Source organism: Thamnophis sirtalis, unplaced genomic scaffold (genome assembly GCF_051295495.1).
Source record: "Thamnophis sirtalis isolate CommonGarterSnake01/CBP01778 unplaced genomic scaffold, rThaSir2_p1.2 scaffold_7, whole genome shotgun sequence".
Classification (NCBI taxonomy): Eukaryota; Metazoa; Chordata; class Lepidosauria; order Squamata; family Natricidae; genus Thamnophis; species Thamnophis sirtalis.
Window position 1 is genome coordinate 7,272,369 of NW_028261387.1, and position 25,712 is coordinate 7,298,080.

Below are 25,712 nucleotides of genomic sequence, written 5' to 3' on the forward strand. Positions count from 1 at the left end.
CAATCCAGCTGTGAAAGCACAGCGATTGCTCTTAAGTGGGAAATGAATAGAAGGGGCCAAGTAACAGTTTTCCAGGTTTTACTTATTATGTAAACATAAATTCAGGAGAAAATTGCATTTCCAGGGAAATGTTTCACCCTTTATACGCACCTGCTGGTTGCTTACTTTAAATGCTGTGCCCTCAAAGCCGGTTCCCCTCCCACTAAGACTTCTAGTTTCAGAGCAATTAAACACATGGTAGCACATTTATTGCTAAAGGAAGCTGTAAAGATCTCCCTGCTGGCTACTTGCTTAGTTTCATCCTTTAAGGATGAAGATGAATGGCAACAGTAAAGTGGCATTAATAGAATTTTGTTTCAGTCCCGGAGCTGGAATTGCAACAACTCTAAATCACCAAGTATGGGCAATAAAAATCAATCATTAAGAACAGAAGCGGTTTTTTAGAAAAAAAATACATACTTTTTTTTTTTTAAGCCCGGTATTTTACATTTTAATGTATGCCTCTCTGGGAGCGTTTTTTTACCATGTGGGCTAAAAAAAAACTTGTCCTTAGCCACTTTTGCTGGCTGAGATAGGAGCGATAATCCAAAATTGGACAGCCCCAATTTTGAAAGATTACTCTAGAAATTTGATAGGTACTGTACATCCTGATGGATACCTAGACTTAAAAAGAAGACTGTATTTGCAATTCATTAATATTCACGCAGAATATTAGATATTCTGTAAGTAATACCTCCACTTGGTATATCAAGATATTCTGTAAGTAATGCCTTCACTTGGTATTTTGTCCTGTTTTTGTTGTTGTTGTTGTTATTATTATTTTTTAGTGAGGATGTTCCGTGTATGCAGTTTGGACTTTCTTGGCTCCTGGATTTCAAATGATTTTCAAACTTAGGAAACAAATAAAGTAGACTTGCCCATTTGGTAAATAAGTTATTGCAAAAACTAAAACAAAACAGTCCAGTAATTTCTACTAGATAGTTGGTGCAGCAATTTATTCCTCTCGGTGTGTTCAGGAAGGAAAGTCTTGGTCATATGAAATGATTTTTCTGACTCTGAACCAGAGGTGGGTTCCTACTAGTTCGCACCTATTCGGTAGAACCGGTTCGTCAAATCTACCGAACCGGTTAGAAGAGGTTCCACCAGTGGACCCGGAAAGCAGGCCACACCTACAGAAGAGGTTCCAAAATTTTTTGAAACCCACCCCTGGTCCTTGGATAGGATTATTCTACACTCTCATGCTCATATTTATAAAACTCAGTGCCTCTGTGAAAGGTAAGGATGACTACTGCGTTTGTGGTGCAATCAGAACATTGCGTGTGTTGACGTTGTTTTAACGCAAACCAAAGATGCCTTTTAAAAAACAAGTTTACATCCTATTCTTATGCATGCCAGTGCTGTGAGTGAGGTAATTTAAGGTGGTTCTGACAAATGTCGTCGGCATCTTCATATCCGGTCACATGGGTGGCAAGCCACTCCCATCCGGACACATGGGCAGCAAGCCACTCCCACAAAGGAGGCCACACCCACAGAGTAGGTTCAAACAATTTTTGAAACCCACCACTGCTCTGAACTATTTTACAACCACCTTTTTAGAATCTTTCTATTACTGCAATATGTTTACAGAGAACGAGTCTTTCAAAATCTAGTAATATTACTAACTAAACCTTTGCCAGTTCTAAAGTATCAACTGAATTGCACAGACCAGGGGTGCGTTAACCCGCTTTTGGTTCCAAGGATGGATCATGGAAGCAGAAAGTTGAAAACAAGGTAAAACGTTCCTGTTTAGTCCTGAATTTGTAATGAAGAATGCAGAAGGAACAATCCACCCTTCTTCCAAAGGTGACTTCTGATCCCTTCAATTTTTAACCTGCAGCAAAGTTTAGACCTATTTTCTGTAGCAGTGTTTCTCAATCGGTTAGAAGATGCATGGATTTCAACACCCTTCCCATGGCTGGCTGGGAATTCTGGGAGTTGGAGTCCATCCCTCTTAAAGTTGTCAAGATTGGGAAACAGTGCTCTGGATTAACAGAGAACAAAAATCTGCTGGATCTTCTCAATGAGCATATACTGGTAATTAGAAGTGATCAACCTGGAGAGCACATGGACCAATATTTATAGATCCTTAGATGCATTTGTGTTCAAAGGTGTGGTTTTTTTCCCCAACTTTAATGCTCCATGCTGAATTATTGTACTTTAGTTGCTTTTCCAGGGTAAGCAAAACATCTGTACTTACTCGGATCATGTTCATTTGTACACTGTCATTGAAGAAATTCCACAGTTGAGGTCCTACTTCTTTCCATGCCTTAGTCAAGAATGTCAAGCGCTCCAGTTGTTCAAATGTAGAATTTGCCTGAGGAATTTAAAATATATTGAATGAGGAAAAGGAACTTCGAGGTGGTGGTGTCTATGTGAGACCGCCTGCTGCCAATTACCTCCAACAGATCGATTAGATCCCACAGACTAGGCCTCCTCCGAATTCCACCCACCAGCCAATGCCGATTGGATACCACCCGGAGGAGGGCCTTCTCTGTGGCTGCTCCGGCCCTCTGGAACGAGCTCCCCGTGGAGATTCGGACCCTCACCACCCTTCAGGCTTTCCGTAAAGCCCTTAAAAACCTGGCTGTTCCGACAGGCCTGGGGCTGATGAGTTCCCGTCCCCGCTCGAATTGTGTGGCTGTTGATTGTTTTTAAATTGTAGTTGTTTTTTTCCCGTTGTCTTTCTTCCTGTTTGTATCCCCCCCCCCTTACTTGGTTTGTTAGCCGCCCTGAGTCCCTCTGGGAATAGGGCGGCATAGAAATATAATAAAATCAATCAATCAATCAAATCAATCAAATCAATGTGTGTTGACTTTGCTAAATTCCGCAAATCAATTTTGTAAACAAAAGTGACATTCTTTCAAGTGAGATGAGTGTATTTATTTATTTATTTATTTATTTATTTATTTATTTATTTATTTATTTATTTATTTATTTATTTATTTATTTATTTATTTATTTATTTATTATTAAAACTTGTATGCCGCCCACTCTCGGAAGACTCAGGACGGCTTACAAATAAGAAGGGGGGGATATAAAAAGTAAAAAACAACAATTAAAAATTCAGGAACATTCATAACTTAGGATGGGGCTGAATGATTCAACAGCCCCAGGCCTGCCGGAAGAGCCAGGTCTTGGTCCCTTTGCGGAAGGCCAGAAGGGTGGTGAGGGTCCGGATCTCAACGGGGAGATCGTTCCATAGGGCTGGAGCAGCTACAGAGAAGGCCCTCCCCCAGGGGGTCGCCACCTGACATTGGCCGGCAGATGGAATCCGGAAGAGGCCTAGTCTGTGCAATCTAATAGGTCTTTGGGAGGTGATTGGCAGGAGGCGGTCTCTCAGGTAGCCAGGTCCGATACCATGTAGGGCTTTAAAAGCAACGACTAGCACCTTGAAGCGTGTCCGGAGACCAATGGGAAGCCAGTGCAGCTCGCGGAGGATAGGTGTAACATGGGTGTACCTAGGTGCACCCACAATCGCTCGTGCGGCTGCATTCTGGACTAACTGAAGTCTTCGAACACTCTTCAGGGGCAGCCCCATGTAGAGCGCGTTACGGTAATCCAGTCTTGAGGTGACGAGGGCGTGAGTGACCATCCGAAGGGCCTCCTGGTCCAGATAGGGTCGCAATTGGTGCACCAGGCGAACCTGGGCAAAGGCCCCCCTGGTCACAGCCGACAGATGATGTTCTAGTGTCAGCTGCGGATCCAGGAGGACTCCCAAATTGCGAACCCTCTCTGAGGGGCGTATAGTTTCACCCCCCCAGGCTAAGAGATGTAATAGCTGGACCATCCTTGGGAGGGAGCATCAATAGCCACTCAGTCTTGTCAGGATCTCTACAGCTTCCTACATTTGGAAGTACAAGTCAATAAATATCCTTTGAAATTTCTCCTGAAATTATCTGAACATTATGAGCCTCTGAATTAGGATGAAAAACATGTTTTCTTTACACTCCTAACTACTCAGGAATATTGTGCGTGTGCGTGTGTGCGTGTGTGTGTGCGTGTGTGCGTGTGTGTGTGTGTGTGTGTAAAGGAAGAAGAAGTAGAAAATGCTTTGAGAATGAAATATATTTTGGTGATAATAACTTTATTGGTTAGTTGAATACTAAATTTCTATTAAATTGCTTTAAGAGGGGAGGGAGATGGGCAGTCTAGAAACATGAAATATAACCAAACAAACGAAAATACTGCAGGTAGAAATAATTAGAAATGGATGAAGGGAGGGGAGAAACTCTTACATTCTTCAGAATCTTCTGTACCGCAGGTGAATCAGGAGCAAAGAGGATTTTCCCCATCAGCAATGGTTTCATAGTTCTCCAAATTATTTTGGTTAAAGTGTTCGATTCCATGGTTTGTATCAACTGATTACAAAAGAGTGCTGTTAGAAGAGGATAAGGGGGAAAAAAAAGACAACTTACATTATATAATGCTGAGCTAGTCTCTGTTTAATGAATCCCGCAGAGTCTATTCTCCTGAAAGGATCTTTTCATATTACTAAAAGAAAACCACGGTCCCTAGGAACTGAACACTGAGCGGAACAACTTGTTCTGCATTTGTATATCTGCCATGTTCCTGGCTACAAAAACAAGAATAAAAGTTAGGGAAGGGGAATAATGCATTTATTGAGAGCAGTGTACAGCAGGCATGGCCTTAGCAGCAGACACATTTTTCTTCCACCCTCAGTATTTTTTTTCATGTCCTTTTATTTTTTAGGTTCTTGCCTAACTCTTGAAATCTTGAAATCTGGAAAACTCAAATTGGGTCAGAGAAATTTTTGTTTTGTTTTTAAAGTAAAAGATAGAAATGAGGGGGGGGGGGAAAGTTGGTTACTTTTTCCTAGTTTTTTTTTATTTGTGCAAACTTTAAAAGAGAGTTCTGCCAGTGAAGTGAATAAAAACTTTAATATTTACACATTGGAACAAAAATGGAATAATCACACATCATACATTTCTGTAATCAAAACATCCTGCCCTTCAAGATAGACTGGACTTCATTATAATAAAATGTGTTCTTATACAGCAATAATGTGAAACATAATATATGACAAAGGTTTTTTTTAATGATTAGCTTTGGAGTCTCCAGATCAAACACATGTCACACGCCTACAGAAGCAAAAACTTTTTGTGCATTTCTATAGACACGAACATTTCTGTAACAAACTGGGGCATCTGTATCCTCACAATAACTTTGGGGTTCCTCAAATTCTATCATCAAATACCCATTAAAAACTTCCATCTTATTATTGGATTGATCCAACTTGCTAAAATTCTTTACGGATCAAGAGCCTAAGAATAGGGAAAGAATTTAAGATAACTAGCTAGTTTGCTGATAAAACAAGTTATTCATCAATTGCTCATCATTGCCTGGGTTATTGATAAATTATAAAATCAGATAAATTGTTGCCAACATCCAAAGCAAAAGATGCCATTGAATGCAACTTATTTATAAGTCCATATGCGAAGGCCATCTACACTTAATATAATACTGTGAGTAAGCAGAAATTTAGGAACATCAGTAAAAGCAAACCAAGCAGACCGTTCTCATTAAATAGCACTTAATTTAACGGCAACTAGCATTTGTTATTTATTTTTTGGTTGGATCTCGCCTTCATTATTTTTACAAATAGTTCAGTAACATAGGAATTCCAGTTCCAGTTATTTAAACATAGAAATGAAGCAGGGGTGGGTTTCTCGCCCCGTTCCAACTGCTTCGGTTGGAATGGGGCCGGCGGCGTCCTCGTGCACGCGCGCGGTGCACGCATGCGTACTAGCGTCTGCGCGACACTCCAGCTGCTCCTGGACGATCGCGCAGGCGCTGTGTGCGTCCTGCGCATGCGTGGAAGCGCAGAACTCGTCAAAACCAGGTAAGGATCGCGGGCGGGCGCACCCTTCGCTGTTCCCGGAAGTTACTTACTTCCGGGTTCGGCGACCAACCGGTTCGCAGGGACCGCCGCGAACCGGTTGAAACCCACCCCTGGGTCCACTGGACTTTCTGTTTTTTCTTTGAGGATGCTTCGCTTCTCATCCAAGAGGCTTCTTCAGCTCCTACTGGATGTAAAAAAACCTAGATCATTTCATGAGCTGAGGAGGCTTCTTGGATGTGAAGCAGGACGTCTTCAGAGAGAAAACCGGGGGCCCAGTTGCCTCTTGAAAAAAGCACTTTTGCATTCATGACCTGAATGATGGAGAATCTCCATACACATTTTGATTTTGGGTGTTACCGATTAATAGGTTCGTTGTTATTAAAAAATGGGTACTTTAAATCACTCTGTAAAAATAAAAAGTTGAGGTTTAAAAAAATAAGGAATGAGCTTTTTAGATCAAACATTTTTTTAACCAAAGAATTTTCTGCAAAATTTTGCCAGTTTTACAGGAATCTTTTTTTAGTGGCTGAAAGTTCTACCACTGCCCACATCTTAAGTCTTTGGTAGCTCTCTTTGAAGCACCTGGTAGTTCTCAAAATACTACCAGTCTCAAAGAAGACACCACCCTCGCACTGCCAGCAAAGATACACAGCTGTCAGATCCCTCCCTTAATGATTGCAGCTGCTTTTTGCCTTAACTCAGATGAAACACTAATTGTTCAGCCAAACAGTCCAAATGATTAAAGTGGTAAGGACACTATCACTGTTGAGGGCAATCCATCATCCTCACATGAAGTCACGATCCAAATGGGAGACTTACTGGTTGAGTTGTCGTAAAAATAAACGGATTCCTTTGCTTTAGCGTCGATGCCAAGGAAGGCCTTGTAATTGTTGTCTTCATACCAGTTTAGAGAGAGTATTCTGGATCCGCCTCCCTCTGGGTAACCACAGAACAGGTTGGATAAAATACTCAGCAACTGCGGTAAGGATGCTGGCTCTCCTTCTTGAACAAGTGGTTGGAGTGTTGATAAAAGCACCTGAGCGCTTGGCCTGTGAATTAACTGGCACGAAAAAAAGGATCTTAATAACGGTTTTTATTTTTTTAAATTTATTTTTTTTATTTTATACACATAAGCACATCAACAGAACACATAAACACATTAACAAAAATAACCACATAACTTAAAAACAACATGGGAACAAGAAGTTCCATCGTATATCATACAGCAGTTCCGAATCGGTTTCTTTGCAGTTAGTGTTTTCCCTTCTGTACATTTCTATCTTGCGTTCGTAATCTCGTTACTCGTTATCCATTTTTATATACATTTCTTTCTTTATTTATACTTAGCTACTTATGATCAAGTATTATTTACCTATATTGTGCTTTATATTTTTACTGTCATCTATTCTCTTACATGCAGTTATAGGTATACATTCACATAGTTATTCTTTTTCTTTGCCATTCTTATATTATTATTATTCTATTTAAAAGGGTATGAGGTATAAATTGGAATGTATTATTTACCATCCTTCACCTGCTATGACACCACCTTATTTTCTCTTTCTTTTCTTTTCTCCCTCCCTTCCTTCTCTACTTCCTTCCTCCTCTCCTTCCCCTTCTTCCTTCCCTTACTTCTCCCCTACTCCTACCCTCTTTCTTCTCCTTCCTACCCTCTCTCCTTCTCTTACTCTCCCTTCCACCCACCTCTCACCTCTTTCTTCTTCCCCTACCTCTCCTCCACATCTCACCTTATTTTCTCTTTCTTTTCTTTTCTCCCTCCCTTCCTTCTCCACTTCCTTCCTTCCTCCTTGCCTTCCCCTTCTTCCTTCCCTTACTTCTCCCCTACTCCTACCCTCTGTCTTCTCTTTTTCTCTCTTCCTCCCTCCTCTCCTTCTCTTTCTCTCCCTCCCTCCCACCTCTCCTTACCTCCTTACCTCTTTCTTCTTCCCCTACCTCTCCTCCACATCTCACCTTAATAACGGTTTCTAAATTAAGAACCCCTCCAGACTCTATGGATCAAAGAACACTACTGTAAATATAGATAAGGAAACCTGGCCCTTTCTTGGTCCGTGGCTAAAAGGAAGAATAAATAAATAAATAAATAAATAAATAATCATGGTACTCTTGTGGTCCCCTACTTCCGCTGACTCTGCCATTAGGCAAAAGCATCTGACTGTGTTTTCTGGAATTACCCAATTATGGCTGTGCCAAAAACTAGTAATGATGATGGATTTTAAATTGCCTCAAAATTAAATGGGTGCGGAGAGCTAGAAGATTTGGCCTGAGTGAAGTAGCAGATAACAGGGTATCATTAGAAGAAAACACAAGCATTGCCACGCTGTTATTTTAGTAATTTTGATCTTAGGAAAATGTACAAGAATTTACGTCTCCAGGGCCAGAATAGCGTGGCCAGACCTAGGTAATAGGTAGCTTCTATATTGGTCTTGAATAAACCCATTTACTCTAATGAATAGATTGTATCCAACACAATTGTCGCCAACCAGACACCTTCTAGAGCAGTGTTTCTCAACCTTGGCGACTTTAAGTCCTGTGGACTTCAACTCCCAGAATCCCCCAGCCAGCTCTCGCTGGCTGGGGAATTCTGGGAGTTGAAGTCCACAGGACTTAAAGTCGCCAAGGTTGAGAAACACTGCTCTAGAGAAATTGGAGTACAATATTTAAAATTTTAAACCATGCTTCACTTACCTTTTGCACTGCTTGAGATATATTAGAAAATACTCGGCCCCAGAGCACAATGTCAACACCTTGTGCATTATTGTCCCAAACAGTGGGAAGCTGCAATGGAAAGACAAGACACGCTGATGAGTCATTAACAGAACTTCACTCATGATACACCATGGATGTTTGCTTCCAAGTTTAATGATTCCAGCTTTGGAGTGATGGGATTGTAAAACCAGTCCTAGTAACGGAAGCAGTCTTAAAAATAGCTGGGTGTAAAGCTATGCATCTATCATCTTTGTTGAATGGAATGAGTATTGGGCAGTGGTAGTCAACCTGGTCCCTACCGCCCACTAGTGGGCGTTCCAGCTTTCATGGTGGACGGTAGGGGGTTTGCTGTAACTCTGCTTTATAAATTTTATAAAGTAAAGTTACTTCCCTACTTTATACATCACCATTTACTGTGGAACCGGTGGGCGGTTAGAAAATTTTACTACTAACAGAAATACAAAAGCGGGCGGTACATATAAAAAGGTTGATCTCCGGGTGCGATTCAAGGTGCTACTTATCACCTACAAAGCCCTTCATGGTATTGGATCTGGGTACTTGAGAGACCGCCTACTGCCAATTACCTCCACTAGACCGATACAATCGCATAGATTAGGCCTTCTCCGAATTCCATCATCTAGCCAGTGTAGACTGGCAACTACCCGGAGGAGAGCCTTCTCGGTGGCTGCTCCGACCCTCTGGAACGAACTCCCCGTGGAGATTCGGACCCTCACCACCCTCCAGTCCTTCCGCGCCGTCTTAAAGATCTGGCTGTCCCGGCTGGCCTGGGGTTAAGATTCTAACCCCACTCGAATTGTGTGACTGTTGTGTTTTTAATAATGATGTATTGTCTTTATGTTAGAAATTGTTTGTCCTTCCCCCCCCCTTTTTTTTGAACTGTGAGCCACCCTGAGTCCCCCCAGGGAAAAGGGCGGCATACAAATAAAGGGAAATAAAATAAAAATACCTTTTTGGTATTGGTATTATATTTCAGAGGAAATATAAGTGCATGTTGAATATGGTAGGAAGAAGTATTTCCAAAAAGAAGAGATGCAATCAAGGATGAATGGGTGTACGAATGTTGATTGAATAAGAAGTGTGTAACCAATGCTAGGGGAGGTCACTGAGGTTATAGAGAGAGAATGCATGTTTCCTTTTCTCTCTCTCTCTTTTTTTTTATGTTAAATGTTTTAATTTTCAATTTTTCATTTTCATACAGTCACATATATACTGTACATAACCGGGGCCATACAACGTTAAACAATAATCACAACAATTCCTCTTGTCAACAATACCCCCAGAAGTATAAATAAAATGAAACTCAAACTCAAACTCAAATAGAAACCCAATATACCTCTTCCACTCTCCATACACCTCTTTCTTCCGCCCCCCCGCAACTTACTATCTTCCCTCCATCATTCTCCTCTACCCTATTTCCCCTCCCCCTCTACCACTCCGAGAGAGAATGCATGTTGATCACATTGCATATGTGGAGCCGAGGTGGCGCAGTGGTTAGGGTGCAGTACTGCAGGCCACTTCAGCTGACTGCTATCTGCAGTTCAGCGGTTCAAATCTCACCGGCTCAAGGTTGACTCAGCCTTCCATCCTTCCAAGGTGGGTGAAATGAGGACCCAGACTGTGGGGGCGATATGCTGATTCTGTAAACCGCTTAGAGAGGGCTGAAAGCCCTATGAAGCAGTATATAAGTCTAACTGCTATTGCTATTGATATACAAAAGAAGAATGAGTAGGTCAAAAGGAAGGTGAAGATCAAGAAAGTTCATTGAATGAAGTTGCTGAGATCCTTCAGAAGAGGGAGTAGAGAGGACTAAAAACAAAAGGCAATATATGAAGTGCTATATTGAGACAACTTTTGATTCAGTGGGAATTAGATTTAACTGTTTCCTTCTCCCCTCCTCTTCTCTCAGGACTTCAATTTTTGGGCATGTTTTTTTATTTTTCCTTCGCTACCCTTGCATAACATTGCTTACACCAAAAGAGAATATTTTGATGAGCAGCTATAGTGTACATGTTGAAGGTAGAACGTATCCTGAAATCTTAATTGCCTTTGGATGGTTTAGACAGAACCAAATCTTGGATTAGAGCAGAGGTGGGTTCCTACCAGTTCGCACCTATTCGGTAGAACCAGTTCATCAAATCTACTGAACCGGTTAGAAGAGGTTCCACCAGTGGACCCGGAAAGCAGGCCACACCTACAGAAGAGGTTCCAAAATGTTTTTGAAACCCACCACTGGTCCTTGGATATGATTATTCTACACTATCATGCTCATATTTATAAAACTCAGTGCCTCTGTGAAAGGTAAGGATGACTGCTGCATTTGTGGCGCAATCAGAACATTGCGTGTGTTGAAGTTGTTTTAACGCAAACCAAAGATGCCTTTTAAAAAAGAAGCTTGCATCATATTCTTATGCATGCCAGTGCTGTGTGTGAGGTAATTTAAGGTGGTTCTGACAAGTGTCGTCAGCATCTTCATATCTGGTCACATGGGCGGCAAGCCACTCCCATCCGGTCACATGGGCGGCAAGCCACTCCCACAAAGGAGGCCACACCCACAGAGTACGTTCGAACAATTTTTGAAACCCACCACTGGATTAGAGGAAAATAAAGCTATCTTGGGTTAGTAGCTTAAAGCTAACAGGGTGGCTTGAATGAAAACTCTAGAATAGGGAATCAGACAATACCTTAACTAGGTTATCTTCCGCATTGCAAGAAAAGACTTTGAGGGCTCTTTCAATATATTCCTTCTGAACTAAATCACACCAGTCTCCCAATTCCAAACCCAGAATCCCTAGGAATAATTTAGCCTATTTAAGGAGAGCATGTGATATCATCGCTTTTCATGAGCTGTATTTTCTAAGTCATTCTTAGAAAACTATACAACACCAAAAGCACACAATGCCTCAGGTAACACTCTGTGACTTGGTACTCTCAACATTTGTTGACACTACAAACCACAACAGTATACTTCTTTACACAGTCTACCCACACAGCTATCCTTTTTATGTAAAATAACAATAAGGTCCCGGTGTAACACAAAGGGCTTGAAACAACTTTGCTGACAACCAAGCATTTGTAGAAGGCCGAAAGAATGCAGTTTTCTTTCCTAGATGGTGAGCTGAAATTGTACAAGACATGCTGGAATGCATGGGCTGCGCTTCAAACTGTGGGAAACACACAATCCAAATATGAGGATGATTCACTCCCTTTACCGTTTAGGTCTCATCCTCCTCCTGGCTTGTCGAAATTATTTCAGAAAACTTCACTCAGTGGGATCACACACATACCAGAGATTACAGGACAGGCCTTTCTTGTTCGTGGTCTGTCTGTCACTTATGAGACAGTCCAGTGAAACAAGGAAATTGTAATGTGAGTCATTGTGCAATGCAAACAAGGGATTTTTAAAAATTTATCTATGCCATACTGCATTTCTCCATATTCGTTTCCTTGTGCTACCAATAGCAGTTAGTAACAATAGCAGTTAGACTTATATACCGCTTCATAGGGCTTTCAGCCCTCTCTAAGCGGTTTACAGAGTCAGCATATTGCCCCCAACAACAATCCGGGTCCTCATTTTACCCACCTCGGAAGGATGGAAGGCTGAGTCAACCTTGAGCCGGTGAGATTTGAACTGTTGAACTGCAGATAACAGTCAGCTGAAGTGGCCTGCAGTACTGCACCCTAACCACTGCGCCACCTCGGCTCTCCTCTACCATAACTTTCCACCAGTGGTTTGGATTAGTTAAAACAGTGTTTCTCAACCTTGGCAACTTGAAGATGTCCGGACTTCAACTCCCAGAATTCCCCAGCCAGCGAATGCGAATGCTGGCTGGGGAATTCTGGGAGTTGAAGTCCGGACATCTTCAAGTTGCCAAGGTTGAGAAACACTGAGTTAAAATATTTAGCCATCCTTTAGAATCCAGATTAGCTGGATCAGATTTTTCATTTGTGGAACCTCTTCTATAGAAGAGGTTAGGACTGGCAGAAACCCACCCCTGAGGCTAGGGAAACAGAGTTTGAAAACCAAATACACCTAAGAAGTTATCAATTTGGGGACAGCTGCTGTACAATATGAATAGTAAGGGTAGGAAACCAATGCAGAGCTCATTTTGGAGTAACTGTAGCAGGCTTACAATACATGGATTTTCCAGCAGAGCAGATTTACATTTGTTGTTAAGAATTTAGGACAGAATGAAAGTCTTAAACCAGAAGACATGACTTTGTTCAGCTAATGATTCTAAAAAAAAACAACACAAGATCAGATAGTCCTCAACTTATGACTGGTGATCTAGCAACAGTTTGAAGCTACGTACATCCAGGCTTCAGGCTCAATGACAAAATCAAATCCTTACCAAATCTCACCAGTGTCAAGACTGTGCAGCTCCTCTGCGAGCTGCACTGGCTTCCCATTGGTCTCCGAGCTCGATTCAAGGTGCTGGTTATCACCTTTAAAGCCCTACATGGCCTAGGACCCGGATATCTACGAGACCGTATTCTGCTGCATACCTCCCTAAGACCGATAAGATCGCACAGGATGGGCCTTCTCCAGGTGCCATCAGCTGGACAATGCCGGCTGGCGACGCCACAGAGTAGGGCCTTCTCTGTTGCCGTTCCGGCCCTATGGAATGAGCTACCCCCAGAGATCCGGGCCCTACCCACTCTCATGGCCTTCCGTAAAGCTATCAAAACCTGGCTTTTCCGGCAGGCCTGGGGCTGTTGACCTCTTGATTGAGGTTCAGCCCTGCTTAGACTGGGTGCATGTTGTGTCTCTTTTAATTTGTTATGTCTTATTTGTTTTAATCCTTTTTAATATTTTTTATTCCTGTAAGCCGCCCGGAGTCCTCCGGGATTGGGCGGCCTATAAATTCAATAAATGGAATGGAATGGAAGACAATTCTGAATGTTGGGCCAAGAGCCAAGGTGGCGCAGTGGTTAAATGCAGCACTGCAGGCTACTGCTAGATCAGCAGTTCAGCGGTTCAAATCTCACCGGCTCAGGGTTGACTCAGCCTTCCATCCTTCCGAGGTGGGTAAAATGAGGACCCAGATTGTTGGGGGCAATATGCTGACTCTCTGTAAACCGCTTAGAGAGGGCTGAAAGCCCTATGAAGCGGTATATAAGTCTACTGCTATTGCTGTGCCAGAAGGCAGGCACCACAACAGGAAAGGCTGTTTTTCCTGGGTCCTGCAACATGCCAGCCTCTCATGGATGGGTTCCAGAACACGCCTCTCCTGCTGGGTCTTAACAGGATGGACACATACAGTTGGGGAGAGACGATCCTTTCAAGTAACATGGCCCCAATCCATGAATGGCTTTAAAGGAAACTCCCAGCACCAGACACTGAATCCAGAAACAGAGTGGCAGCCAAAACACCTGATGGAGCAGAGGTGTTATGTGTACCGAACACAACAGTGTATTTTGCACCAATTGAAGATGGTGAACACTCTTCAAAGTCAGCCCCAGGTAAAGCTCTTTGCAGTACTCAAGTCCACCCAGGGAGGTAAGCTTAGCAAGATGACCTTAAGCACTGCTACCCAGTCTAGGAACGGGATAAATTGCCCCACAACATAGAGCTTTGCAAAGGCCATCCTTGCCAAGCCTGCCACCTGCTCTTCAAGAGTGTTCAGGAGGACCCCCACAAATTTCTTCTCTCTCTCTCTCTCTCTCTCTCTCTCTCTCTCTCTCTCTCTCTCTCTCTCTCTCTCTCTCTCTCTCTCTCTCTCTCTCTCTCTCTCTCTCTCTCTCTCTCTCTCTCTCTCCTTGCTTTCAGCAAAGATCCTTTTTCAATTCAGATTTCATTTCCTAAGGCCAAGTTGTAAAATGCAGCAACTCTCAATTGGGTTGCAGGTCAAAAGGCCTCTGGAGGAGCTAAGTGCCTCTAAGGCCATCATTCCATCCTGACAGCAAGTTGACGAGAAAGGCTTCTCCTGCACCCCCCAAAAAAATGCTTCAGCTGTCAGAAACCCTAACAAAATGACAGCTTTAGGGGAAAAGGCATGTTGGCGTTTCGCACTCATTGTATACAGTAGAAGGGCTCGCAACCGAAAGTGCCCTGGGGCGTTTAGGGTACTCCATCTGAACTCTCAATACAATAGAAGAATAGAGTGAGTGTGAGGCTCACTCTGGAAAGTTTCCAAACATGGGGTTAACCTAAAGGCAAAAGCTGATTCAAATATATACCCGGAATACTGCAGGGGGCCTCTTGTAGGCCCTTCCCCTCCTTCTCCTTCATTGCACCTTGACAGAGCAAGCTTGGCTTATTGCCTCTGCCCACATTATCCATTCCTGGTACGAGTCCGTGGTACCCTCCTGGAATAAAATCTAAAGAATGTGATGACTCTGACAAGTATAAATGGTCCCTTGCCTCCTTCAGCTCTTCTTTCCTCTGCCAGACAAAACTCTCTTATTCTCTAATGAATGTCTCATGCAACACCCACCATTTGACTCATGCTCCAAATCTCCCCCCCCCTTCACTCCTGGTGTCTTTAATTTAATCTTTTTTTTTCCAAGAAGAAGATGTGTTAGAAATTCTCCAATTTACCCACCACACATCTCATTATCTTTTTGACTATAAATTGCTTCTCTTTTTGATCCCCAAACCACAGAGACTCTAATCCATCGATCCATTTGTTCCAATGATGTAACTTCCCTTTTCCCTTCGTATCCTGTGTTTTATTTTTTTAATGTCCATCTCTTCAACGTATTTCATACATTCCTTCCACTTATTTTGCTGGATTTGTCAAGAAAGGAGCGGGGGGGGGGGAAATCCACATCAGCTATGAGTAATTTATCAGGTGTAGTTGGGGGTTGATCTAAGTGTAACTTAGAGTGATGAATGCAGCTACTTTTTCTGCATGTACCTGTCGAAGTATTCTTTTAATAAAAAACCAAAAAGGCAGAGGAACTAGATCAGGAATAAGCAAATGAAATCTATTCTCAAAATCATCCAGAACACTTTATCCATCCAATTTATTTCTCCCCCAATAACTTGAAGAATTAAAGTCCTCCTTTGGGGCAAACCAGTGTTATACAATTTTGTATTTATACAACATCTTAGATTGGGCTAAAGTAGGAGTGTCAAACTCACATGGTCACAGTATCATTATGTGACGTATCGTGACTTTTCTCCCCTTTGACTAAACTGGGCGTGGGCATGGCCAGCGCATGACACATCCGTCCCACAGGCCACGGGTTTGACACCTCTGGGCTAAAGTGATTGGATAGTTTGTGGCTTCATCATGCTGTGAGACTAACCAATTTATTTTCTTGGATTAAGAATATTAAGGAAACATAGGAATTATATTTTGTTGAGCCAAATTTAAAGTTTAGTATGTTGTACAAATTGCAGTGGAAGATTTTTAGGCATTTCTTTTTCTGGAATGGTTTAAGAAACTTTTATGTTTCTCCATCCTAAATGATCTTTGAGCTATTCCATATTACAGCCCTTTGCCAGCTTGGGGCCATCCAAATGTATTGGGCCAATTCTCAAAACTGCTTGCCCAACCCAGATACAGAAGGTGAAGTCAGACATTTCCGGAATGCTTGAAAATGAAGAAGGCAGCATTGCCTTTATTAAAATAATTAGAAACCCTGCATGCCCATATTACTCAGTCAAAACACCCTGAATGTTGGAGTTGAAAGGAAGAAGAAATTTTGGAGATATTGGGATGGAGAGGAAAGATATGTGAGGAGAAGGCTTTATATATCTTTCAAACATCCCTTAGAGTAAAACTTCTATCATTTCATTCATTTTCATTTCATTTTATTATATTTATATGCCACCCTTTTCCCCCGAAGGGGACTCAGGGCGGCTAACAAATCAAATCAGGGAAGGGGGGGTACAGACAAAAATAAAAAACGAAACATAATAATACATAATTTAAAAACACACAACAGTCATACCATTCGAAACGGGGGCAACAGCTCTTTAGCCCCAGGCCTGTCGGAACAGCCAGGTTTTAATGGCTTTGCGGAAGGCCTGGAGGGTGGTGAGGGTTCGAATCTCCACGGGGAGTTCGTTCCAAAGGGTCGGAGCAGCCACAGAGAAGGCTCTCCTCCGGGTAGTTGCCAGTCGATACTGGCCTGCGGATGGAATTCGGAGGAAGCCTAATCTGTGGGATCTAATCGGTCTAGTGGAGGTGATTGGCAGCAGGCGGTCTCTCAAGTCTCTCTCAAGTATCACTTTATGGGAAGAAATGAATCTAATGCATCAAGTGAATCACAATGCATCTAATTTAGTCCTCTGGACTCCCTTATCCTGGTATTCTCAGGATACTTCCATCATCCACTGCCAGCCAAAATATCTGTTGGAGGAAAGTTTTTGCCCTCATCTATGTCAAAACAAAGGAAAAAGCTGCCAATGTGGATTTTGCAGTGATTGTCCCACCTCTTTCCTTGCCTTTTTTTTTTAAAGGAACATATGCTGTTGTGGAGATAAGCCTTTAAGCTTCCTGTACAAAATATTTCCTTTATTCTACTCATTAGAGTATTGGGTTAAAAAGTACCATGAATGAAGATGCAGCTTAGGCTGTTTAAATTGTATTTATAGGATTAAATCACACATACACCGCAGAACTTATAACAAATTCAACTAAGGAGTGTTTTAGGTAGTTATGACAGGATATTTCCCTAAACATTTTTTTAAAACATCAGTAAACTTTGGGATTCCACATCTATGCCTCTGTTGCATAGCCTTTCTGGCAATGCAAGGTTCCAAATTCAGAGAAATGTTCACTATTAATATAAAGAGAAAAAAATTGCCATGAGTGGCACAATACCACCAGCCTCTCAAAGCCTTTTCCCTTTTGGCTGAAATATAGTAGGTAGAATTCAATTTGTTTCTTTGTGAGTGATGGAATAGAATATAGTCCTCTAATCTCATTTTTTCCCCTTTGTTCTTCAATTGAAGTTTCTCTGGTATAGCAATAGCAATAGCAGTTAGACTTATATACCGCTTCATAGGGCTTTCAGCCCTCTCTAAGCGGTTTACAGAGTCAGCATATCGCCCCCAACAACAATCCGGGTCCTCATTTTACCCACCTCGGAAGGATGGAAGGCTGAGTCAACCCTGAGCCAGTGAGATTTGAACAGCCGAACTGCAGAATTGCAGTCAGCTGAAGTAGCCTGCAGTGCTGCATTTAACCACTGCGCCACCTCGGCTCTGGTATGGCTGCCAGGACTCTTATAGGTCCTGATTATGCCTCTGACCCTGTCACACAATAATTATATCATTACTTTATTTATTTATGGCTGGATTATTGCAACGCGCTCTACATGGGGCTACCCTTGAAAAGCGTTTGGAGACTGCAGCTAGTCCAGAATGTGGCCGCGCGAGCGATATTGGGTGTACCGAGGTGCACCCACGTTACACCTGCCCTCCGCGAACTGCACTGGCTACCGATTGGTCTCAGGACGCAATTCAAGGTGTTGGTTATTACCTTTAAAGCCCTACATGGCTTAGGGCCAGCATACCTTCGAGACCGCCTACTGCCACATACCTCCCAGCGGCCGGTAAGATCCCACAGATTGGGCCTCCTTCAGATGCCGTCAGCCAGACAGTATCGGCTGGCGGGCCCCCGGAGGAGAGCCTTCTCTGTGGCTGCTCCGACCCTCTGGAATCAACTACCCCCAGAGATCCGGACCTCACCCACTCTCACGGCCTTCAGAAAAGCTGTAAAAACCTGGCTGTTCCATTCATTGTTGAGGTCCAGCCCCAGTTAGAATGAATGCATGTTGTGATTTTAAACTGTCTTTTTTTTCTCCTTTTTTTTCTTTCTCTTTTTTTTTTCTTTTGTAAGCAGCCCAGAGTCCTTCGGGATTGGGTGGCATATAAATTTTAATAATAAATAAATAAATAGCAATAGCAATAGCAGTTAGACTTATATACCGCTTCATAGGGCTTTCAGCCCTCTCTAAGCGGTTTACAGAGTCAGCATATTGCCCCCAACAACAATCCGGGTCCTCATTTTACCCACCTCGGAAGGATGGAAGGCTGAGTCAACCCTGAGCCGGTGAGATTTGAACAGCCGAACTGCAGAACTAGCAGTCAGCTGAAGTAGCCTGCAGTGCTGCATTTAACCACTGCGCCACCTTGGCTAAATAAATAATAAATAATAAATAATAAATAATAAATAATAAATAATAAATAATAAATAATAAATAATAAATAATAAATAATAAATAATAAATAATAAATAATAAATAATAAATAATAAATAATAAATAATAAATAATAAATAATAAATAATAAATAATAAATAATAAATAATAAATAATAAATAATAAATAATAAATAATAAATAATAAATAATAAATAAATATTTTAATTTCATCCTCTATGAAAAAATTACTCTGTTGAACTTGGTTTAAACAAAAGAACCATACCCCCACTGTCATTCCCATTAGTAAAAAGATAAAAGCCTTTGGCTGGAACTTACCAAATGGAAAAGCTTAAAGAAGTCCACGTTTGCATATAAGGAGTCTTCCACTCTTTGCAAGTTCTCCTGGGAAAGGGCACACATTGCTCTATGCACAGCCTGAAAGCCACTTGAACTCCGGAAGATAATAAAACGATTCAGCAACTTCTGGCTGCAAGCTATATCTTTCAAAGTCAAGTCTGGGACACCGAAGGCGAACTGTGGATAAAACACAAATCGTAGTCACCCATCATTCTATTGTTGTACATGTGTTTTTATTTTCCATTTTCATTTCGTACAGTCACATATATACTGTGCATAACCAGGGCCATATAACATTAAACAATAAACACAGCCATTCCTCTTGTCAACAATACCCCCCAAAAATAGAAACCCAATGTACCTCTTCAACCCTCCATACACCCTTTCTTTCGCCCCCCTCCAACTTTCCATCTTCCCTCCAACATCCCCCTCTACCCTACTTCCTCTCCCCCTCTACCACTCCTCTCTCCTGATACACTCCCTCCCTTCCTTCTCCCCCTCCCTCCAGTCCTCTCCCCCACCCTCTCTACCCCTCTTTCTTCTATCCCTCTACTCCTCCCTTCGATGTATTTCTACTATCTATTAATATATTCAGCTTGTCCTATTTTTACAGTGAAATTAAAGAGCAACAGTATACAAGTGCAGTCGCGTTACTTTAAAATCTAACACATACTATATATCCCCACTCCCCACTCCCCCCTAACACCCCAACCCATCATTCTATTATGATATCATCTAAGAATGCCTCGGCAGCGCAGAGGCATTGTTGGAAACGAATGTTATATTGGAGGACAACGTGTTCTTTTGCAACATGCTAGCTTCCCATTTTTAAAAAGCCAACGCAGTATTTTAAAATACATAAAAAAGAGAGCTTGGAAAGATGAGAAGGTTGTGTTGGCAGGTACATGGTCACAAACCTCCCAGTGTCCGATAAGATCCCACAGGGTGGGCCTCCTCCGGATGCCGTCAACTAGACAATGTTGTTTGGTGGCTCCTTGGGGGAGGGCCTTCTCTGTGGCTGCCCCGGCCTTATGGAATGATCTACCACCAGAGATCTGGGCCCTCCCCACTCTCGCGGCCTCCCGTAAAGCCATTAAGACCTGGCTTTTCCGGCAGGCCTGGGGCTGTTGACCTCTTGAATGAGGTCCATCCCCATGAAGGCTGAGTGTATGTTGTATCTCTTTTAACTTGTCTTTTACTTTTTAACTTTGAATATTCCTTTTATTGCTTTTATGTAAGCCGCCCGGAGTCCTTCGGGATTGGGCGGCATATAAATTTATTAAAACTCAAACTCAACTCAACAAACTGCAGCACACGCAGGTGAGAGGAGATAGAAGTCCAATCAAGGTACAATGTTCAACGTTTTACCTGAGGGATTGCCTTTTCCCAAGAATCTCTGTCTGTCCAATCACATCTAGCAGATTGGTCGTTCTGCAGAAGATCCTGTCAGCCGAAGAGTATCGGCTGGCAGGGATTAAAAAGATGGGCTTTTTCTGCAGTGGCCCCTGCTCTATGGAGCATCCTCTCTTGGGAGATTAGAACAGTTCAACTCTGTTAGCCTTTCTTAAGGTCATAACTTCCTGGCTGTATTCCTGAGTCTGGGGTGCTGAATGTGTTAAGGACTCAGTTTCCTGGCTGTGTTGCTAACTGACCAAATATCTTGGCTACGTATATTTAGTTTGGATGCTTCCATTGTTTTTATTCTTTTAAAATGCTTTTAGTATTTTGATTGTAATGTATTTTTTAATTGTAAGCCGCCCAGAGTCTTTGACTGGGTGACTAATAGAAATTGAATAGATGGATGGATGGATGGATGGATGGATGGATGGATGGATGGATGGATGGATGGATTAGATGGATAGCGATAGATAGATCGATAGATAGATAGATAGATAGATAGATAGATAGATAGATAGATAGATAGATAGATAGATATAGATGATAGATAGATAGATAGATAGATAGATAGATAGATAGATAGATAGATAGATAGGTGATAGATAGATAGATAGATAGATAGATAGATAGATAGATAGATATAGATGATAGATAGATAGATAGATAGATAGATAGATAGATAGATAGATGATAGATAGATAGATAGATAGATAGATAGATGATAGATAGATAGATAGATAGATAGATAGATAGATAGATAGATAGATGATAGATAGATAGATAGATAGATAGATAGATAGATAGATATAGATGATAGATAGATAGATAGATGATAGATAGATAGATAGATAGATAGATAGATAGATATAGATGATAGATAGATAGATGATAGATAGATAGATAGATAGATAGATAGATGATAGATAGATAGATAGATAGATAGATAGATAGATGATAGATAGATAGATGATAGATAGATAGATAGATATAGATGATAGATAGATAGATAGATAGATAGATAGATAGATAGATGATAGATAGATAGATAGATGATAGATAGATAGATAGATAGATAGATGATAGATAGATAGATAGATAGATAGATAGATAGATAGATAGATAGATAGATATAGATGATAGATAGATAGATAGATAGATAGATAGATAGATAGATGATAGATAGATAGATAGATAGATAGATAGATAGATAGATAGATAGATAGATGATAGATAGATAGATAGATAGATAGATAGATAGATAGATGATAGATAGATAGATAGATAGATAGATAGATAGATAGATATAGATGATAGATAGATAGATAGATAGATAGATAGATAGATAGATAGATAGATGATAGATAGATAGATATAGATGATAGATAGATAGATGATAGATAGATAGATAGATAGATGATAGATAGATAGATAGATAGATAGATAGATAGATAGATAGATAGATAGATGATAGATAGATAGATGATAGATAGATAGATAGATAGATAGATAGATGATAGATAGATAGATGATAGATAGATAGATAGATAGATAGATAGATAGATAGATAGATAGATAGACAGACAGACAGACAGACAGACAGACAGACAGACAGGAAGGAAGGAAGGAAGGAAGGAAGGAAGGAAGGAAGGAAGGAAGGAAGGAAGGATGGACGGACAGGTAGACAGACAGATGAATAGATTACATGAATAGATTAAATGGATGTATGGATGGATAGATAGATGGATGGATGGATAGATAGATAGATAGATAGATAGATAGATAGATAGATAGATAGATAGATAGATAGATGATAGATAGATGATAGATAGATAGATAGATAGATAGATAGATAGATAGATAGATAGATATAGATAATAGATAGATAGATAGATAGATAGATAGATAGATAGATAGATAGACAGACAGACAGACAGACAGACAGACAGACAGACAGACAGGAAGGAAGGAAGGAAGGATGGACGGACAGGTAGACAGACAGATGAATAGATTACATGAATAGATTAAATGGATGTATGGATGGATAGATGGATGGATGGATGGATAGATAGATAGATAGATAGATAGATAGATAGATAGATAGATAGATAGATAGATAGATAGAGATAGATAGATAGATAGATAGATAGATAGATAGATAGATAGATAGATAGATGATAGATAGATAGAATAACCCATAATTAAGAACAGAGCTTTTATAGCAAAATCAAGTTAAATACATAGTGATTCAAGTTCATTACACAGTACTGCAATAACCAGTTCCCTACAAATTTGACCTAAGGACAGAACTTGGGAACAGAACGTGTTCTTGAACTGAGAACTACCTGTACCTTAGAATACCTTTTTCTCTCATCTTGAAGTAGATAACACTTTGCTGGTAGTTTATTGCTCTACCTGACCCAGATTCACCTCCTTATGAGGGAGCAGTTGGTAAAATCATCCTGCAGTTTAAGAATGTGAAAAATGGAATCCTGTCCAATGTTGTTCATGTTTAATCTTATCAGACACTTAAGATTGTATCCTATGTGACATTTCTACAAGAATATAGAATATGTGGCAGAATAATACTGATATTATTTTCACTTCTGATAAAGAAATAAAACTTCACAATCTTGTCAGTAGGACAAGAAAGAAAAGTGACTAATGCAGTTACCTCCAGAAGCTAGAATAGTACTTGTGTAACTGCCACAGTTGTCTTGTAGGCAAGTATTTTAGATCCCCATCAAGAAATGAAGTTGGAACTAGGAAAAGATCCTTTTATTAGTTGGATGGGAGACAACCCGGAAATCCCAGGGCAGTAGACTGGACTAGGATGTTTAAGATACTTCCCAGAAGAAGTAAGGAATCACAATCCATATCTCTGCCAAGAAAATACTGGGACAATATGGCAGGATATGTTCAAGCAGTGGTAGAATTACTAGGTTATCTTGAGCATTTCTGTTTTGTGATTTGTAGATGTTGTGCAGTGGTGCGTTTCAAATTTTTTTCGAACTTACTCTGTGGGTGTGGCCTCCTTTGTGGGAGTGGCTTGCTGGCCATGTGACCAGGTGGGAGTGGCTTGCTGGCCATGTGACTGGGTGGGAGTGGCTTGCCGGCCATGTGACCGGGTGGAAGTGGCTTGCCAGCCATGTGACTGGGAGGACGTGGCCAACTTGTAAAATGTGGTTAAACTCACTTAACAACGCTCTTGCTTAGCAACCAAAATGTTAGCTCAGAAACTCTGGCATCTGAACCACACAAGTATGTGGGTGTGGCCTCCTTTGTGGGAGTGGCTTGCCGGCCATGTGACCAGGCAGGAGTGGCTTGTCGGCCATGTGTTCTCCCTCTCTCTCTCTCTCTCTCTCTCTCTCTCTCTCTCTCTCTCTCTCTCTCTCTTTCCTTCCTTTTGTCTCTCTGTCCCTTTTTCCTTTTTTTTTTCATCTCTCTCTCACTTTTTCTTTCTTTTTTTCTTTTTTTATTTCTTCCTTTCTTCCTTTCTTTCTCTTTCTCTCTCTTTGTGAGTCTGTGTGTGTGTGTTTGTGTGTGTGTGTGTGGCAGTGGTGGGTTTCAAAATTTTTTAGAACCTCTTCTGTAGGTGTGGCCTGCTTTCCGGGTCCACTGGTGGAACCTCTTCTAACCGGTTTGGTAGATTTGATTAACCGGTTCTACCGAACTGGTGCGAACTGGTAGGAACCCACCTCTGATGTTGTGGTACATTTCAAAATATTTTCTGGTTCAAAAGTGGAAATAAAAGTCTAAATACTATTCTATGGACATTCTTTACGGAACCAGGGCCAACAGAGCAATTTAATATTAAAAGACCTTAGTGAAAAAGAGTATTAATATTGATTTGCTGAAAGAGATTACTAAGTCATTCAATGCCATTTCTACAATAGAACTTTAAATGAAGCCCCAATTCAAAAAATGTTCTTCTTAAACCACCCATCTGGTTTTCTTTGCAGCCCAGCTTTTCCTATGAGTCAGAAACAGCTCCGTTATCTCTCTTGTAACCTGAAAGCAGCAGTTGGGAAATGCATTCCAGTAATTTTATCGGCGTGCCATTGTTCAGCAAGCACTTTTGAGAAGGAGAAACAAAATATTTTCTCAGTTAGCTGGCCTCCAGATTAGGTTGAGCTTTTATGTGTGAGCGTGTGTCATTTCCTGCGCTCCCAGGGTGCTTACGAGGTCAGCCCTGCAGTTCTTCACAGAAGACTGAAACACTTGTAAACAGCATGGCTGGGACTATCCATTCTTTTTCATAGTTTCCTTAGAATGAGATTGGAAGAGGAAACAGGATATATTATTAGCCCTGGCAAAGAAGCATCAGAACATCCCATGACAAGAGCAATGTCTTGCTCTCTGGAGGATCCGTGCACTTTGGCTTAACCATCCACAATAAGATACTATTTTTCAAGCAGAAAGAGAGTCGCAGTGCATACATGTTCCCAGATGGAATCCCCGTATATGCCAGTCAGTTGAAAAAACAATTGGTGCATCAAATAAGTTTGATACTTTAGAATGCATAAAGGAGAATACTCTTTCATACAACAGGGAATCCAAAGTCAGAAATCACAAGGAAAAGTTTTTGTGCAGCCACAGCCCGATATGAGCATCATCTATTCCTACCAGAACTCGCCTAATCAATTATTAGATCTAGCAGGAAGGAACTGTTGTATTTTGGGACGGTTTGGAGCGTTAATAGCAATAGCAATAGCAGTTAGACTTATATACCGCTTCATAGGGCGTTCAGCCCTCTCTAAGCGGTTTACAGAGTCAGCATATCGCCCCCAACAACAATCCGGGTCCTCATTTCACCCACCTCGGAAGGATGGAAGGCTGAGTCAACCTTGAGCCGGTGAGATTAGAACCGCTGAACTGCAAATAACAGTCTGCTAAAGTGGCCTGCAGTACTGCACCCTAACCACTGCGCCACCTCGGCTCATTAAGGCACCGCTTAGTGCAATTTCTCCACAGCAGTGCCAATGTTGTGGGAGATATTGTTTATCCTGATCTATCATCTGTATTAATAGCAATATTGGGATTTTATTCTAACAAGAACTGATAAACCCTCTTTTCTCGACAGTTAGTCCTTGACTTACGACCATGATTGAGCCCAAAATATCTGTTAAGTCAGACATTCCTTAAGTGAGTTTTGCCCCACTTTACAACCTTTCCTGCCCCAATTGTTAATCGAATCACTACAGTTGATTACCGTA

General features: G+C 41.3%; 1 protein-coding gene across 1 annotated transcript in view; it reads right to left on the reverse strand.

Annotated features, from left to right (window-relative positions):
* The window catches only part of ABCA4 (ATP binding cassette subfamily A member 4), a 153,924-nt gene that overhangs the window by 109,448 nt on the left and 18,764 nt on the right, over window positions 1-25,712 (reverse strand). Inside the window, exons 6-10 of the mRNA XM_087719273.1 lie at window positions 19,081-19,278; window positions 8,606-8,695; window positions 6,719-6,959; window positions 4,275-4,414; window positions 2,237-2,353 (exon numbers count right to left, since the gene is read on the reverse strand). Of these exons, the coding sequence (XP_087575399.1) occupies window positions 2,237-2,353; window positions 4,275-4,414; window positions 6,719-6,959; window positions 8,606-8,695; window positions 19,081-19,278 (786 nt within the window). The remainder of the gene's footprint in view (window positions 1-2,236; window positions 2,354-4,274; window positions 4,415-6,718; window positions 6,960-8,605; window positions 8,696-19,080; window positions 19,279-25,712) is intronic.